Source organism: Schistocerca americana, chromosome 2, assembly GCF_021461395.2.
Source record: "Schistocerca americana isolate TAMUIC-IGC-003095 chromosome 2, iqSchAmer2.1, whole genome shotgun sequence".
Classification (NCBI taxonomy): Eukaryota; Metazoa; Arthropoda; class Insecta; order Orthoptera; family Acrididae; genus Schistocerca; species Schistocerca americana.
This window is the reverse complement of record NC_060120.1, coordinates 567353253-567372802: the sequence shown is the minus strand read 5'-3', so window position 1 is coordinate 567372802 and position 19550 is coordinate 567353253. Positions and strand designations below refer to the sequence as shown.

Genomic DNA, 19550 nt, shown 5'->3' with positions numbered 1-19550 from the left:
TCAGAATCGATACTCTGTAGTGAGAATAATTCAGTTAGATCTACATAGAGTCTCATAAACCTGTCGTTCTTCCAGACATACTAGAGTTTGTCTGTGTTAATGTTCAGTATATTAACGAAATGTGCGACGGGCTGGGCAATGCGGAATAGAGGAATCACGCAACACGCATCATACGGAGCCGCGTATAGTAAGAAGGAAGGAAAATAGGAGTTTAACGTCCCATCAACAGCAAGGTCATTAGAGACGGTGCGCATAGCAAGATTAAGCACCACGTCTCCCACAGAGCAATAACAAGGAGAGTGGGACCTTTGTTCTGGATCGAACACCAACAATAAACTGAACTACAGATTTTAGAGGTCCCGCGACTAGTTCAAATCACATTTTGCAGAAAATATCCTGAAAGCGGTAGAGAAATCAAAATATGACATTTATAAATTTCCCTGTGGCCGCTACTACTGCCTAACACGTTCTTAAGAAATCCTCTGATGACTACCGTTTCAAGACTTCGAAGCTCAGAGGCAGAAGAAAAATGCACAGAAACTTTAGTGCAGTGGTTGGACGTACTGGCCTAGCGAGGCTTTTCGCCAGTTAGCATTGGACTGCTAAGCTTTATGGACCACGGAGCTGCATGCTGAGCGCCGGTGCGGGGGGTCCTGCTGACAAGGTCAGTAGTGGTTAGCAGTTGGCCACTAAGTAATTCAGTTGCAGTCTGTGCTTGAATACCTGCATGCTGGTAGCTTCGATATCAGGAATAGTGTGCACTACAGTCTCGATTGCTCCTGAGCAGGAAGTCGTCTGTTCTCCACGAACGGTGAGAAGCTGTGGTGTCCGCTGATTTGCTTGCTGCCCACGTCACTGTGAATTGTTTCATTGTCAAAATGTTGGGACGCATTTCTGCTGTCTGCCCGCCTCGATAATTGACCTTCTGGCGGCTCATATACAAGTCACTCATTTGTAATTGTGTGCAACGTTACCGCGCTAGTCTCAACTGTTGATTTTTCGGTCTTCACCGTAGTTGCAATACCCGTTCTCCAGTTTGAAACTCTAATATTCAGTGTAAATCTGATTTAAAAAAGAATTCGTCGCATTTCTGCTTATTTTAAATACCCATTATTCTAAGCGTAACTATCGTACGTCTAATGGTTAATGATATCTCCAGTCATTTAGCTCTATTTAACCTATTTCATGTCAAAATTTTAATACATAGTGATGCGCAGATTAATTGGGGATGTTAGGAGTGATGTGACGATACTCTATTAATTCCGATTGGAGATGTGAAGACTTTTAAAGGCATTGTCCAATGAGACTGTGGTGTTAAGGTAACCTTTCGCAACATCTAAGCGCAAAACCGTTTACCATTACGTACCAACGGCTTCCACGAGTTCCGGAATAATCTAAGCAGATGAGCGGGAAGGATTCCTTTAAAAATACACGGACGACATCCAATCCTTCTTTCCTTCTTCTTGCAATGTAGTAACACTGGGACTCCTGGTTCTATTCCAATCACACAAGGATTGAGGGAAAAGATGGCCTGTATGGGTCAGTCCATACTATTGTTTCTTATCTCATTCTTGTTCTGCCTTGATTGTCAAAACTTTTGAAAAGGTTTTTCTGAGACTGGTACTAGTCAAAAATGTTTTGTCTAATGTGCTTAACATATTTCATTCTGGAACATGTTTCGAGACATAAACTTACCATCATGCAAAAATAATACAAATACGTTTAACGCAAGCAGACATACATCTCAAAGTGGTTTGTATTCTGTCTTGACACATGCTGAAGTGTGCTCTGTTCATCTGTAATGGACAGACGTGTATGTTAAATGTTTTTATATTACCATTTTTGCCTAATGTCATCGAGACATGTTCCAAGATTAAGTAATTTAAACAACTTAACGAAAAACTGTGAAGAATATTGATCTGTGGAAAACCTGTTCATATACAGGAGAACTGTTTTGCACACTATAATTCGCTAATTTTACCCCACAAGGTTTCACAAAAACTACAGTGCGTTGCGTCAAAACGTCCTCATCTGTTCTGCACTGCCCTGTGTGTTATTTCGCCCTGTTATAATGCAAAGGGTGCATCGTGGAGTTATTCAGACTTATTTCGCCAATCCGACATGTTCAGGTCAACAAGTATTGCAGCACTATTCTACGATAGGTACATAACCGATGTACTAGTACAGTTGCTGAGTCTACTTCGAACACATCCTGTGTGCTTTATCCTCAACTCTTAGGCAAAAAGAATTCACTTCTTAAAAGAAAGTGGTTAGAATAATGTGTGGGGCTCGTAGTCGCACATCTCCTACGAATATGTTTGAAAGGTTAGGAATTCTTACAACAGCCTCACAGTACATTTATTCAGTAATGAAATTTGTTCTCAACAACGTGGACCAGTTTAAAAACAACAGTGACATTCATGATTATAAGACCAGAAGAAAGAAAGACTTACACTATTCTCCACTTAACCTATCTTTGGCACAGAAAGGGGCAAAATACTTTGCCGTAAAACTTTCGATAAATTATCAAATGAAATAAAATGTCTGAGAACAGCAGTAAAAGTTTTAAAAATAAATTGAAATCATATCTCCCTGACGACTCCTTTTATGCCAAAGATGAATTCTTGAGTAGGAATAAATAAATCTACAGGTATAATATAAGCATTTTGTGCCATTTAAGGGAATAGGGTAGGTAATAAAAATTTTAAGCTTTTTCTTATGCACTTGACATGCTCCACATCATAACGGTTACCATGAGATTGATCAATGGAACACGTAACTAACTAAGTAACTAACAAACTACGGCCAAACAAAAACTATTAGAGCGTTTGATTCCTTTATCTGTGCAAAACGAAGAGATACAAAAAGTCTCCGAATGAAAGGAAACGTGCGAGAATGTAATAGCGTCAGTGGAACAGTGACGAACATTTTGATCTCCTGAACAAAACCTAGAGGAATAGTTTTGCGGGAATATTTGCGTATATCTTCATCTTATTCTATTTAGCATTAAAAATATTGCTCTAGAAAATGGAGTAAACGTGAAAAATATTCCAGATAGTGATCGTAATAATGCACTGAACTTTCCCCAGATTAAAGTGTTATTAATTTCGTAATCAGGAGCGTATCGTGTAGTAATAGCTTAATTCTACTGGCTGACGCCTCAGAGTCCCAGATCTTATCTTATTCAGCGATATCTTATCTGAGGTAAACCGCATAAGAGCGAAGCAGGTAGAGCAGAGGTACGTGTCACATGGAGTACGAGGCAAGGGAATGATGTGAGTACGAAGTATTAATTATAACACAGACACGAGCGCCACTTCATTTTCATCCACATGTCGTGTTCGGTACATGCTTGTACCTGTAGAATGGAACTGTGATAAATGCGAAACTGTCAGAGGATACACTAGTAAACATTCTTTACAGGCTACTTTACGTCTTCTGTGTCTGACCTGGTTATGCAGTTTTAATTAAAGGTATCAGCTTTATTCTGTTTGTACACAGATTGACTATAAATGTACTCTTGTTTACTTGGAAGATCAGCTATTTAGAAAGAGGATCATTCTTTCGTAGTTATGCTATTTAGTTACTATTAATCGTCTGAAGCGTTTATATATATATATATATATATATATATATATATATATATATATATATATATATATATATGCTCTGCATCAATGTGGTTTATTGAAACATTATTACCACATTATTTGTGGAGATTAGAAACCGCAGATTCAGGATATTCGGAGTAGAGTATATGACTAAGAAGATATCCGTCTAATACATTATGAATTTCTGCATTTTTGTAATTTCTTACCTTACTGGTAGACCTGTGAACACCTTTCACATCAGAAGATAATAATGTGTTCTGAACTACAAACAAGAATCAAAAGTCCAAGTGAAACTTATTATGTATCTTGTCTTGTGGTTGTATATACATTGTTATGAACTTTGCTATCAAACACAAATGGCTTCAAGAGTCAACGAACTGGCTTGTAAGTCAAAGAGCACCACGGATACTGACTTGCTATATATTCTTGTTTTTCGCTAGTGCAACATAACGACTCTTCTTGTTCATTATTTGTGTCATGTGCACGCAAAAGCCGTTTTAAATACTAAAACTTGCAGTGCTTACAGGGGCGATTCTAGAAGTCGGTCAAGGGAGGGGGGGGGGGGATGAGGCTAATAAGGAAGGGGGGGGGGGGAATTGGGTTTGGGGGAATGGAATATGGCTTAACAAAAGGAGAGTTGTTGTCCTCTGCCGACAAATTGGTAAAATTGGGTGATTCTTAAAGTGGTTTTTGTGCAACAGTTGAGTTCAGGGTAAAAAATGTGTATTAATAAATAATGAGACACCTATTTTCAGTTAAATGATATTTATTGGTTTAGGTAGTAAGCTATTTGCCGCTCTTATTCTTTTGTTAAAATGTGTTTGGAATACATTGCAACCTATATTGCTATGTAATCATTAAAAAATGATTGAATCTGTTGGAATAATATATTCGCTGATTTCTGAAATTTTATCCAGTGTAATATGATACTCCATGGGAGGCTTTCAGCAATTCTCTTATTTGTAGTCCAGCGAATATACCCTCTTTCAGCTTTACCTCACTTAATTTGGGAAACTTTACTTTTAAGTGATTGAAGGCCTCACCTTCTTTATCCAGAGCTTTTACAAAGTTCTTGATAAGGCGCAACTTGCTATGAAGGGGAGGCAAAATGAATTTATCGTGCGCAACCAATCGGGTATTGTTAACATTTACGTTTCCAGTAATATCTGACTTCCTTATAGGCCATTTCTTGACTGTATAGTGGTTCATGGTGTCACGGCTGTCCCAAAGGCACAAAAAGCAGCAGTATTTCGAGAATACAGCCTGTAAACATGTAAGGAGTACAACAACTTTTAAATCACAGCAAAGCTGCCATTCATGATCCTTATATTTGATGCCTCTAGCAGCAAAGACCTGGTTTCATAAGTTTGTTTCATGTTTACTGCGTAAGACAAACGTATCGATGGAAATGCGTTGCCATTATGTAGTAGTACTGCTTTCTTGCTGGTTTTACTGGAATCAATAAATAGTCGCCACTCCTGTGGATTATGTTGTACATCTAACTGCATCATCAGACCATTGACATCTCTACATAACACACACTGAATTATGCATGTCGAAATACTGAGCGAAGGAAGCAACTCTTGATCTGAAACATGAAATTTTTGTCCCTGGAGCTAGAAGGTTCCGTTGTTGCAAATGGTTCAAATGGCTCTGAGCACTATGGGACTTAACATCTATGGTCATCAGTCCCCTAGAACTTAGAACTACTTCAACCTAACTAACCTAAGGACAGCACACAACACCCAGTCATCACGAGGCAGAGAAAATCCCTGACCCCGCCGGGAATCGATCCGTTGTTGCAGCCTCGACCCCAAGAGTTCGGCTTGCTGTTTCGGAAGTTTTAGATCGCGAACCAAATCATTCAGTTCCTTCCGATTAAAGAGCTGCGGCGAAGTGTCGTGACGTTGAGGGCAGCACTCTTCTATATGTTCAATACTTCCTGATTCACTTGACATAGTGTCTGGTTCCGTGGCTTTCAAGTTACAGACAGGAACGCGCAACCCCTCATCATGGGGCACAGGCAAATGCACTGAAGATACATTTGGGTACTTTATTATTTTATGTCTAGTTTTGCTAGAATGTCCCGAAATATTTGTAAGACAGAAGTAACAGTCTGAATAACGGTCTTTAGGCTCACACCAAACCATCGGAACAGCGAATGATATGGGTCGGTGTTTTACTTTCAACCACCCGGTTAAGGTTGTAGTTCAAGTTATGCAAGCAATATGAGGTGCAAAATTTTTATGTTGATCACCAACAGGACAACCAAGATACGATTTATATGCCTTCTTAACTAAATCAGTGATTGGTTTTCTTTGGGCTTTTGGAGTGATTTTCCCACACACATAACAAAAGTTGTCGGGGTGGTTTCGACAGCAACGAGATTTACTAGTTCCCATTTTTCTTAGTGTAAGTATAACACAAAAAGTTGCACTATCTTTCAGAGGAAACACTTGCTGAGGATCACTTTCACACCACTGTATTACCACACCAACCATTTCCTGACGATTTGTAGATTTTCTAGCTCTCCTCTGCAAATAAGAAACAACAATTAAACATCAAAACAGAAGAACAGCAAAAAGCGAAATACTGAATACGAAAAATAAAAAACCTTTGAAAACTCAAAAATTGTACGTGCTAGAACATTTTGAAAGGTATATTCGGATTCTTCACAGCAAAATACATACTAGTTGATGTATCATATCCCAGATGCAAAATGGCTGTTGAATAGTGTCATTTGTATAATTAAAGAGAAACAGAGGTTTGTTAGTAATTCCTGTCCATCACCATTGACGCATTAGAATAATAGGTAATCTTCCTTGGAACAGGAGGAGCTATCAAACAGAACCGTTTTCAGTTTAGTTTCAAATTGTGCTTTGCTTTGTGTAAGGGATCTAGTATCACTGAGTAACTGACAAAAAATTTTGGTTCAACATTGTGAACCGCTGTTTGTACTACAGATAACCTTAATCTGGCGTAGCGAGTATCATCTTTTTCTTCTGGTATTGTAATTATGTACATTATTGTTTCTTCTGAAGTGCAGTGAATTGTTTACGACAAACTTCGTAAGGAAATAACTGTGCTGTGAAGTTGTTCGATTGCTATTCACACGCCGAACAGCAGGCAGGCGCAACGAAAAAAGGATTCATATTAAGTTTTCGGTCAAAGCCTACTTCAGAAAGGAAGCAAAGCGCAGACACACATTCATACAATGATAGACACAAAGCTCACACACACATGGCCTCTGTCTGCGGTTGTTCCATCCAGAATCTTTTAAAGAGGGAGGTAATGTGAATAACGAATAATTAACGGCGGGAAGAAATTAGGGCAAGAGATGCTGCAACAACAGTTAGCGCGGACTCGTAGCAGTGTGTTGTGCAGGGACGAGACCGTTGATATAGTGGGGCTCGGATGTCGGAGCGTTTGCGGTTTGGAAGGCAATGAAAAACACAGGAAAGAAGAAAAGTAAACAGCGCAACCATAATTCGTGTATACAAAAGAAAATAGTGCTTCAACTGTTCCACTTACTAAAGAAAATGTGTTTCCTTTAAACTTTAGATTACGATCGGATCGATTAGTACACCCGTAAACGACGCAATCTGGCATTTTTGGTGCAGTAACTACGTCCGCAGCTCGTGGTCTTGCGGTAGCGTTCTCGCTTTCCGCGCACGGTGTCCAGGGTTCGATTCCCGGCGGGGTCTGGGATTTTTCCTCCCTCAGGATAATTGGGTGTTATTGTGTCGTCATCATCATCATCATTCATCCCCAATACGGCTTGAGGAAGGCAACGACAAACCACCTCCGCTAGGACCTTGCCTAGTCGGCGGTGCGGGTCTCCCGCATCGTTCCCCTACGGTCCTCGGAGTATGGGACCTAATATCATCATCAACTAAGTCTCTACACAAGCAAAGCACCACATGCTATTTGGGATACGACTACAAACGTGGTAGATATCCCCCACTGTCGAAACTGGCCACATGCACGAGTGACATCACGCCATGGAGTAAATCGTTGAGTAGAAAGAAACATGTCTGGAATGATCCCTGCATCCTGTGCATGTTTCCAACATTAAGCTGGAATTTTCACGTGGTTTTAGGACGACGACGTTCGTTTACGGCCAGTCACATTGCCCATTACGTCACGTCACGTCAGTTCACGTCACAACAAAATATTTTACAATTCATTTCAAATGGTGGCATCCACGCAGGCCGTCAACGGACTGTCACGTCACATTACGGCACGTCGAGGGATCTTGGGAAGAAAGCTTTGATATTAAGTTAATCTGTTTTCACTATCCTCATTCGTTTTATAGTAGTGGATCCTCTGCTTTTGTGTGTTTTTAATTCTCATTTTTTTATTTTGCTTTTTTTTTTCGTGGCAAACTGAAAACGTTCCACGGCGACATGGATATTTGTTTCCACTTGTTACAAATGCGAGATAAGATACCTAAAAGCGAAAAATTATGTAAGTTTTACAATAACAGAACAGAGCTGATACGCAGAATGTGTATAAGAACGTAAACAAGGAATTTCCAATAAATTACCTTTTAAGTGAAAATATCAGCTTCAATGAAGGAGAAAAATACAGTTGTTTATGACATTATTAGGTATGTAGGAAAAAACATAACTGATAAGGTAAATAGGCTTAATTTATTCCTTTATAGCTATTGTTGGAGGTGTTTCTATGTATAGAGTTTGTCTAACAAATAAATGTCGATTTTTTGAAATGTTGTTTCACTCCTCAGCACTTTAACAAACGAAATTGATCAAGAACATACGTTATAAATTTTACTTTGGCCGTTACAAAATGTTATTGTTGTTAGTGCTTCAATTTCGATACTATGCTTCGATTTCTCGCATCATGAATGGTGATTCGTAACTTCACTTTCGTAGTTCGCTAGTGGACCAAGTCAGTTGACGTGACGTGACGTGATTTGATATGACAGACAGTGTAAATGTACGCTAACGTGACGATGCCGTTACGTGATGCCAATTCCTTTTGCTCTTCAGAGCTAAGGAGTATACTTTATTCCATGAGTCACGTGCAAATTGTTTGGTGTCTACAAAACGCCTACACCAAATCCACAGCACCTACGAAGGGAATCTCTCTGTGTTAGTGATATAACGAAATTCAAAATTTATAGGATGCATTACCCACATAGGCCAACGGCCTTGCCGCAGCGGTAACACCCGTCTCCGTCAGATCACCGAAGCTAAGCGCTGTCGGGCTGGGCTAGCACTTGGATGGGTGACCATCCGCTCTGCCGAGCGCTGTTGGCAAGCTGGGTGCACTCAGCCCTTGTGGGGCAAATTGAGGAGTTACTTGACTGAGAAGTAGCGGCTTCGGTGACGAAAACTGACAACGGCCGGGAGAGCGGTGTGCTGACCACATGCCCCTTCGTATCCGCATCCAGTGACGCCCTGGGCCATTAGGATGACACGGCGACCAGTCAGTATGGTAGACCATCCGTGTACGTACAGATTATAAATATCCAGACATTCGTGATACGAGGTTTATAGTGCACTAGTTGCGCCTTTTGTTTTATGGAAAAGACGGCATATATGAGTATAATATTATTAATAGGCTTTTCATTTGTTTGAAGGTTTTTTTTAAAATATTGTTGATACTGTTGGCTCGAGAGTAACGTGAGAAAAAGAAGGGTATCTGTGGTTTGTGGTTTATTTTTAGTAGTTATTTCTACCAGTTTCAGAAAGAATATGTGTCTTTCTGATCACTAACTCTGCCTGTCCCAAAGATATTTAGCGAGAAAGTGAATATCATTTGACATCGTGTGGCCACTCTCGCTATACGGGCTGACTCGTGTCGTACCCTGAACTGAAGCGCAGAAATACTTGCAATCTTACGAAAATCAGAGGACTGAGGTTTTATCTTCTATGACATGATACATTGTAATTGAAGTAACTGTCACATTTTATTTCACTGGACACTTGAAATAAACTCACACTTATAATTTACAACGGATAAGTTCATTTGGTTACGTACTGCGTTTAATGTTCATATTATGCAGCAAAAAATACTGGCTCAGAAAAAAGACGCAGCACTTCGTGTTGTTCGAACAGTTCCATCACTGAGCCCATCATGTGTATTGCTTGTTATTAATCAGAGTTAATGCGAACTTTCGACGTTATTTAACACAAGGGAATTCCACTAACCATTTCAGGGACTATGTTTCTCTTTTGGAGTTTCTTTCGTACACAGAAAGGGTGCACCAGTGGCGTGCTAATATTCACTTCCTGCCAATCCTCACGATTGGGTTAACGTGGGAAAGGCTCGGAGTAGAACGTTTAGCGATGTTCCTGAATCTCGTTTAATGCGGAAGATGTGCAACCTGCTCTCGAGCCCCCCCTCCCTCCCCTCAAAGAAAAAAAAAGACTTAAACCTTTTGACGTTACATGTGTTTTCAGAATGAATAAATAAAAATTGCAGAGCATTATAATAAAATAAACATCTCCTGCGACAGAATCTGTCACAGGGGTATGACATTTTTATTCATTGCGAAGTACTTATACGCTTCTAGGAGTGATTTTCCATGACTCCGCTAAACCTCTTGTTTAGAAAAGGTAACATCACGTTGCTGACCTCGTTGAGACAATACTATGGCTTTAGCAACAGCTGTATAGTCGTTTGTTTGTTGTTCTGAGTGCGGTTTCGACCTATAAAATTTAGTTCTTTGGACATGATACGTTCCAGAACTGACGAACTCATTTACATGAATAGTAGAAGTATTAGAGTCTTGCATTCCACCTACCTCCTCCCTTCCCCCCCTCCCCCAAGCTACCTCGGGCAAATTTCTGTGCACCCTAAAATCCCCACGATCAAAAAACAAAATACTACATTCAAAGACGTAATTCCACAAAGTCAGTGTTTACCTATTACACTACAATACATTACCATTAGCAATCCTTTCGAAGACTTTAAATTTACAAGTGCAGTTTCACCTTAAAGTATTTGATTCAAAATTATGGAAACGTGTCATTACGTGCATTGGGTTAGTTAAAAAAATAGTCCTTCGTGACATTTTCCAGTATTTTCTGAGCAGCAGCTCACACGATTCATTCTTGGTATTTCTGTTTTTATGCTCATCTTCCCTAACATCCCACAGTGCAAGTAATTGCATATACATTTCGATGCACTCGTGTGATAACACTCTTTCGTCTTGTTTTGAACTCATGCTCAACATCATAACAATAGCGAACAGTGACAACAGTGATACTCAATAGTCTGAAGCACGCGAGAGACTGGCGAAGATAATGTCAACACTGCCCACAGACGAATATGCCTCTTGATACTTCTGTGTGTATTTCTGTAACTGTCTTTGTCGCTATCGTATTCGAAAACGGTTTTAGAGCACTAACAAAAAATGATTGAATTTATATATTGTTTCATAAATTACCCTGCTGTTCCTTTGCTTCTATTACAGTAAAAGCTAGTTTCCGTATTATTCTCAGATATTTTAAAATTATGTTTTTTACTTGCAACCCTCTCTTATTTATAGCATTGCAAGAGATACAATAGTAGTTACAAAGCCTTCTCTTGAGAATAGAATTCGACGTATCGTAAGCGTAATCAATGTTGCACAAAGGGCAAATTTGTGATCGTTGTTGTTGTGGTCTTCAAATGGTTCAAATGGCTCTCAGCACTATGGGACTTAACATCTGGGGTCATCAGTCTCTTAGAATTACTTAAACCTAACTAACCTAAGGACATCACCCACATCCATGCCCGAGGCAGGATTCGAACCTGCGACCGTAGCGGTCTCGCGGTTCCGGACTGAAGCGCCTAGAACCGCTCGGCCACCACGGCCGGCTGTGGTCTTCAGTCCTGAGACTGGTTTGATGCAGCTCTCCATGCTACTCTATCCTGCGCAAGCTGCTTCATCTCCCAGTACGTACTGCAGCCTATATCCTTCTGAATCAGTGTATGCACCTCTTGGTCTCCCTCTACGATGTTTACCCTCCACGCTGCCCTCCAATACTAAATTGGTGATCCCTTGATGCCTCAGAACATGTCCTACCAACCGACCCCTTCTTACAGTCAAGTTGTGCCACAAACTCCTCTTCTCCCCAATTCTATTCAATACCTCATCATTAGTTATGTGATCTACCCATCTAATCTTCAGCATTCTTCTGTAGCACCACATTTCGAAAGCTTCTGTTCTCTTCTCGTCCAAACTATTTATCGTCCATGTTTCACTTCCATACATGGCTACACTCCATACAAATACTTTCAGAAACGACTTCCTGACTCTTAACTCCATACTCGATGTTAACAAATTTCTCTTCTTCAGAAACGCTTTCCTTGCCATTGCCAGTCTACATTTTATATCCTCTCTACTTCGACCATCATCAGTTATTTTGCTCCCCAAATAGCAAAACTCCTTTACTACTTTAAGTGTCTCATTTCCTAATCTAATAGCCCGCATCTCGTGGTCGTGCGGTAGCGTTCTCGCTTCCCACGCCCGGGTTCCCGGGTTCGATTCCCGGCGGGGTCAGGGATTTTCTCTGCCTCGTGATGGCTGGGTGTTGTGTGCTGTCCTTAGGTTAGTTAGGTTTAAGTAGTTCTAAGTTCTAGGGGACTTATAACCACAGCAGTTGAGTCCCATAGTGCTCAGAGCCATTTGAACCATTTTCCTAATCTAATTTCCTCAGCATCACCCGACTTAATTCGACTACATTCCATAATCCTCGTTTTGCTTTTGTTGATGTTCATCTTATATCGTGATCATTAGGCAGTTTTATTTACCAGAGAATACGAAAACCTGCACATTTTATTAATATATTTCAACCTCAAATCATGCGAGCGTATCATTACCGGTTTCTAGTAGTTACCAAATAATCATCGGATGAAATGTTTAAGAAGAAACAAAACAGGAGATAGCAAAACTGTAGGAAATTGAATTACAAATGAGACTTGCTTCTGTACACAAGTAAATGTACTTGCATACATGCATTCACAATGTAAACGTGTCTGTGCCTTGACTGTTGGAACTGAAGTTACACAGTTCGTCAGATGATGACTTGGTAATAATCCGGAACCGTTAATGATACCACCTGTGCTACGTGAGGCAGAAATGGATAAGAAGCATTACATGGCGCCCACTGTGGGTCCCTAAGGCAGTATGCCGAATCTGTGTACACTGAAACATGCGCTTACTCGCACGCTCTTTTTACCGAAAATACAATCTAAGATAAAATAAAGGTGTACGCTACGAGAAGAAATTATAGGAATGGGACAGAAATAGGTAGATGTGGTGTACATGTATAGCCAAACAAATGATTACAATTTTAGAAAAATTGGATGATTTATTGAAGAGAAAGGGCGCCATAAACCAAGCAAGTCAGTAACGCGTTGGTCCACCTCCATCCCTTATGCAAGCATTATTGGATTTGGCGCTGATTGATAAAGTTCTTTTATGTCATCCTGAGGGATATCGTGTCAAGTTCCGTCCAATTGGCGCGTTAGATCGTCAAAACCCCGAGACTGTTGGAGAACCCTGCACGTAATGCTCCAAACGTTCTCAATCGGGGAGAGATCCGGCGACCTTGCAGGCCAGTGTGGGGTTTGGCAAGCACGAAGACAAGCAGAAGGAACTCTCGCTATGCGCGGGCGGGTATTATCTTACTAAAATGTAAGCCCAGGACGGCCTGCCACGAAGGGCAACAAGCCGGGACGCAGAATATCGTCGACGTACCGCTGTGCTGTACGGATGTCGCGGATGACAACCAAAGAGGTTCTGCTAGGAAAAGAAATGGCACGCCAAACTTCACTCCTATTATCCCTTCATCATAAGAATAAACCTGATGCAAACAAACACAAACGTAATGATTGGTCAGAAGCTGTAGCACACGTACACTGGTGTTGTTACAGTTTTGGAGGTAGGTCCTACTTATGTTTTAGATATCTTTGCTAACTTGCGTTAAATGAAACTTTAAGATATTCAAGTGTATTAACAGCCATCAACATTTTCTTAATCACGTTTTAGGTCCGTGGTTTTTATTTCAAAAATCGTGTACAGTCACAGCTTCTGCAGCGTTGTGCTCTGATTGTCGCGCTGTTAATTCGCAGTACAGAAATGGCTGAGGCTGCTTTTGTCCAGTAGTGAAACACACGCGTGGAACACGGTTAGAAGTGCTGATAAATAGGCTGTTCTTAATGTTTATAATAAATTTACGGAGATAATCGGCTTTGAAGTTTTCCCAGCGGCGTATATACTGCAGTTGAAGAGGTTGAAAAATATGGTTCTGAGCACTATGGGACTTAACTTTTGAGGTCATCAGCCCCCTAGAACTTATAACTACTTAAACCTAACCAACCTAAAGACATCACACACATCCATGCCCGATGCAGGATTCAAACCTGCGACCGTAGCGATCGCGCAATTCCAGACCGAAGCGCCTAGAATCGCTCGGCTACACCGGCCGGCAGTGAAGAGGTATTCTACCTTCAACGAGTCAGTAGCGTGAACGAATCTGAACCAAATGCGGTTATACGTGCGTTGAATCAAATCTCCCCAGTATCAGTTTTTTTTTCTCATTAAATTTGAAATACATACGTCTCGTAACTACAAAAATTCATCACCATTTTCTATGAATAATGCACGCCTTCTTTTTTCTAATTACATATTTCAAAAGCAAATTCTTAATTATCGATGTTTTATGAAAGACTGTTCATAAAAGTTGTTAAAATTAAGAAAACATAACAGTTCAATTTTTAAGGCAAAAATGAAAAACCATATCCTCTTTATTTGAACTATGTCCATCGTTTTATACCACAGAGGTAGATAAGTATCGTAGAAACATGAAAAACAATCATTTTCGCAGTATCGAGCACGTTTGCTACTGTACCATTACAATATGAACCCAACAGAACTGATCTGGCGGCAAGCTGCGGGATTTGGCCCGAGAAGTAACAAGACTGTTAAGCTGCCAGACGTACTGGAACAAACGCATGCAGCTTTTTCACACGTCGCTGCCGAATGCTGGCGAGATGTAGAACGGCTCGTCACAAAAGAAGAATAGAAAATGCTGCGCCTGGTTGGCTGCGTGGATTCTGTTGTTGACAGGCTCGTTATCAACGCAGCAGGTGACACTTCCAGAACTGAATCGTATTCCTCGGATTCGGATAAGGAAGAAGCTAAGACATTACCAGATGACTGACTGTGATACCTTCAGTGGCTTTAATATTTAACTATACGGTGAAATCCTTCAGTACTCTCTTACGTTACACACAGCTTACGCAGAAAAATTATCCTGTGGTTAAGACAGGAATTTTCGTCATTCTTGTTTTTAATTACAGTAGTACATTAGCTAAAAACGATAACGTGTTGCGGTTTTCGTCTAGTCGTCTAAGGACCGTATTGTGGGGGATTTGCAGTGTATTATTTCATTCTCCTTAAAAATGACATTGTTTCTTTGTTCGTCTGGTTTTACGTGTGAGCTGTAGCTGGCCACGTCACTGCAGGCTAGCGGAACCAGCTGACCGGCCAGTGATGTCCACGTTAAATTCGCCGGTAAAGCTGTTGTCCAGTATTGTTGCTAAGTCGATGTGCGCGTAACGTACAGCACAAAATGTACACTTATTATCGTACTTGACAGTACTCGAGACTGCTTGGCTGCAGTCTCACGTGAAACGGAAATCAAATGAGGTTCCAGCAAACGCGGAAGAATACATAGTGCAGTGTTTACATTAGCTTTATTCTTATGATGAACGGATTAGAGTTCTCGGGCCATACGGCAGGCAGCCGTCAGCCTGGTATCCCACCGCTGTCCGGGGCGACTTCACACACGTCTTCGGCCTGGAATCTCATTGACTGGAGTAGAATTGCCTTCAGTGATGAGCTGACCGGGGTGGCCGAGCGGTTCTAGGCGCTATAGTCTGGAACCGCGCGACCGCTACGGTCGCAGGTTCGAATCCTGCCGCGGGCATGGATCTGTGTGATGTCCTTAGGTTAGTTAGGTTTAATTAGTTCTAAGTTTTAGGGGACTGATGACCTTCAAAGTTAAGTGGTGGTGGTGGTTGTTAGTGTTTAACGTCCCGTCGACAACGAGGTCATTAGCGACGGAGCGCAAGCTCGGGTTAGGGAAGGATTGGGAAGGAAATCGGCCGTGCCCTTTCAAAGGAACCATCCCGGCATTTGCCTGAAACGATTTAGGGAAATCACGGAAAACCTAAATCAGGATGGCTGGAGACGGGATTGAACCGTCGTCCTCCCGAAAGCGAGTCCAGTGTGCTAACTACTGCGCCACCTCGCTCGGTCAAAGTTAAGTCTCATAGTGCTCAGAGCCATATATTCCAACCTCTTCAACTGCAGTATATACGCCGCTGGGAAAACTTCAAAGCCGATTATCTCCGTAAATTTATTACAAACATTAAGAACAGCCATTCTTCAGTGATGAGTCCCGCTTCGAACTGAGCGCCGATGGCCAGCGAAAGTAATAACAAAGCTGGCAGTAAGCTCGTAACTTTTTCTGTTTTCCGCACTTTCGAAGTCTATCAAACACGGCAAGAACTTGGGTTCCCTTATCTAATAGTCCCACTGGATTTAATGCCGCCAAAAGAGCGCACTTCTTGCGGAATCCATTTTGAATCCTTTAGAGAAGTACTTTCTCCAAAAAAGTCATGATAAGCCATCATAAAACGTATTTCAAAGTTGTTCAACAGACTGAAGTCAACGACATGGGCCTATAACTACATGCAAACGAGGTGCGACAATAAAGTAATGCAAAATGTGGCAACCCTGCAGGCTTGCGTAGGCACAATATCTTTGACCTTGGTCTATAAGCTGCTTCTAGTCCAAGCGGCACATCGATGCAACTGCTCAGTCGTGAGTTGTGCTTTAAGAAGTTGACATGTGTTTCTGTCTCTCGTCACGGAAATGGTACTGCGTAATATTGCGCAACGGTATGCCATTTGTTTTTGCGTTAAATTGGGTGAAAATGCGACGACAACTTACAGTAAGCTTCAGAAGGCTTTTGGAGAGGAGGTTATGTCAAGAGCTCAAGTTTTTCATTGGCATAAAATGTTTAGTGAAGGCAGAACGAATGTAGAAGCTGAAGACTGCACTGGACGATCGTCAAACTCACGGACGGATGTCAAGTTGGCCAGGGTGCGTGAACTCGTACGATTTGATAGAAGATTATCCGTGAAAATGATTGCAGAAGAACTGAACATCAATCGAGAAACGGTTTGTCTAGTAATAGCTGAAGATCTCGGTATGAGAAAGATCTGTGCAAAAATGGTCCCCAAAAATCTCACACTACAACAGCGGGAAACATAGAAAAATGTGGCAGCCGATCTGTTAGAGCAAACGGAAATCAATCCAGCATTGTTGAGTCGTGTTATCACTGGTGGTGAAAGTTGTTTTTTTCAGCACGATCCAGAGACAAAACGCCAAAGTTCGCAATGGTGCTCAAAGGGGTCACCCAGGCCAAAAAAAGCTCGCATGTCAAAGACAAGAGTGAAATGCATGCTTGTGTGCTTCTTTGATTCCAAGGGAATTGTTCATAAAGAGTGGGTACCTCCTGGACAAACAGTTAACCAATATTACTACAAAGAAATTTTAGAAGGACTTCGAAAAGAGTTCTTCGTGTCTGTACCAACATTGCTGATAATTGAATTCTGCTTCACGGTAATGCGTCATCCCATACTGCTCTGTCTGTACAGCAATTTTTAACCTCAGGACAAATTTCAGTACTACCACACTCACCTTATTCACCAGTTATCGCTCCATGATACTTTTTATGTTTCAAAAAGTCAAAACGGCGGTCAAGGGACACCATTTTCAAACAACATAAGATGTCCAGAAAGTTGTGACGAGAGTCTTGGAAGATATTACAGAAGATGAGTTCCAGAAATGTTACCATGAATGGCAGACGCGCTGGAAAAAGTGTGTGCAATCAGAAAGGAACTTCTTTGAAGGAGACAACACTAAACTTGACTAAAACGGTAAGCAACTTTTTTTTTACATCAGTTTCATAATTTTATTTTCGCACCTCTTATGTGTGAAGCTCCTCCTTGAAAACGGGAACAAACTGAGCCTTTTTCGAAACACTTGGTACGTTTCATTACCCCAACTACGTACGATAAACTACTACCGGAAGGGGAAGAATTTTCTCTGCATAATCTAAAGGTAGTCATACATATATCCTCATCTCGTCAGGTACAGCCACCTTTCCTCTGTTGAAGTATTTTGATTTTCTGGTCCTCGATCACTTATGCCAGTATATAACGTTTATATAAAAAAAAGACAGTAGAGCTTAAAAAGTTGCGCGCGGTGACAGACTGTTCATTTTTGCAGAGGGAATCCCTGCCTGAAAGTGCACAGTTGCGGTACAATGGGGAATAGAAGTCTGAGAATACTTGCTCAAGCTTCCTCAGATTGGTGAGGGATGGCACTGAATACTGGTGTTTGTTACTTGTTCTCGGATGTTAGGCACTGATAAGAATGTGTTGCGATGTGCTCGCTGCACAATACTGCGTTCCTCCTTTATGATGATCAGACTTGGTCGAGCTTGACGACCAGTATACATGTACCTGTCCTGACGTTACCATGCAGCCCAGCACTGCCCCGCTTTCACAGGCAAATGCTCTACAAATCTGAGTAATGCACGATTCTACCAGCCGGCCAGTGCAGACTCAGAATCAGATCCAATTCAAAGTCTCTCAGGTGCTGCTTACACAACTAATCAGTACACCAAACAAAATCCTAGGAAACTGATGCCACCGTTCTGTAACTTTTACTTAGCGGAGCGCATTTCTCGACAGAAGTTCTTTCCAGAAAAAAACCATTTTGCCGTCCTGGACAACATAATACGCATTGTCGGTGTGTTTTTCAAACCTCTTTATGTTATTTCGGTATTCATCTGACGATTAAAAGTAATAAATGTAGTACTACCTTCATAAATGAAACAATTTCGGAAGACCTAAGTGTGTGTTTAAATTTCAGAAGACCCAAGTCTGTGTTGGGTGCACAGACAGTCATTTCTGAGTCATGTTACCGTTAATAAAAATTCGTTTGGTAAGTGCTGTTGTCCGTTCTTGTGCATGGGGGCTTAATTAAATATAAGATTGAAAATATTTTTAGTTTTTCGTAGCTGTATGTCCGATTACGCTGTGTCTCGTAATCGGTTGGCCCTGACTAGAATTATTACGCTATCTGACTGCAAAGAACTACAACAAAGAATGAAATGAAAATTTTCGTAAACACAGTAAATTAATTAAGTCCCCAGCAACTATAAAACCTACAAAACCAAAGCACAAGTATAACTGTTCTGTATGTGGAAGTATGACTCAACGCACATCTGGCACGGTTCTTCTTCAACAAGACAAGAATTTTTTTATACCAATTTTACTGAAGTGATAAAAGAAAATTAGAAATACGATAATTGCGTAAGGAAAGCAGAATTACACTCTAATACAAGAACACACGCCAGATGCTTTGTTGACTGAACCTGTAATGACGCATTATTTAGGATACTGAAATTAAAACAAACGGAGTTAATTACCTCATTTATATTGATGAAAATCATTCTAATCCTTACATTATATCTCAACCAGAACTCTCCAATATCACATCTCAGCAAACACTGCCTAATAGCACATCTCAACAAACACTCTCTGCTACAACATCTCAGCACAGACTACCACGAGCTCTCTCCAAGCACTGACTTCTACGAGTTCTTAACAGGCACTGACTACTACGAGTTCTTAACAGGCACTGTGGAGGCGGCTTAATAATACTCTTTGGCGCAGTGGCTCAGTGTAGCCACCTTTCATATGCCCCTCCTCCACAGGCCAGAATTTGATGGTATTTTTGCCAGCATTGGTGGTGAAAATACCACCAAATTCGTCCAGAAAAATACAGACAAAAATAAAAGATAATATTAATACCTAAATATCACATAATTAGTTAAAATT

General features: G+C 40.9%; 1 protein-coding gene across 1 annotated transcript in view; it reads left to right on the top strand.

Annotated features, from left to right (window-relative positions):
• Positions 1-3224: 3224 nt before the first annotated feature.
• Positions 3225-19550, top strand: part of LOC124594182 (putative ankyrin repeat protein RF_0381) — a 32072-nt gene continuing 15746 nt past the window's right edge. The window contains exon 1 of the mRNA XM_047132539.1: positions 3225-3275. Coding sequence (XP_046988495.1) covers positions 3271-3275 — 5 coding nt within the window. The 5' untranslated portion in view covers positions 3225-3270. The remainder of the gene's footprint in view (positions 3276-19550) is intronic.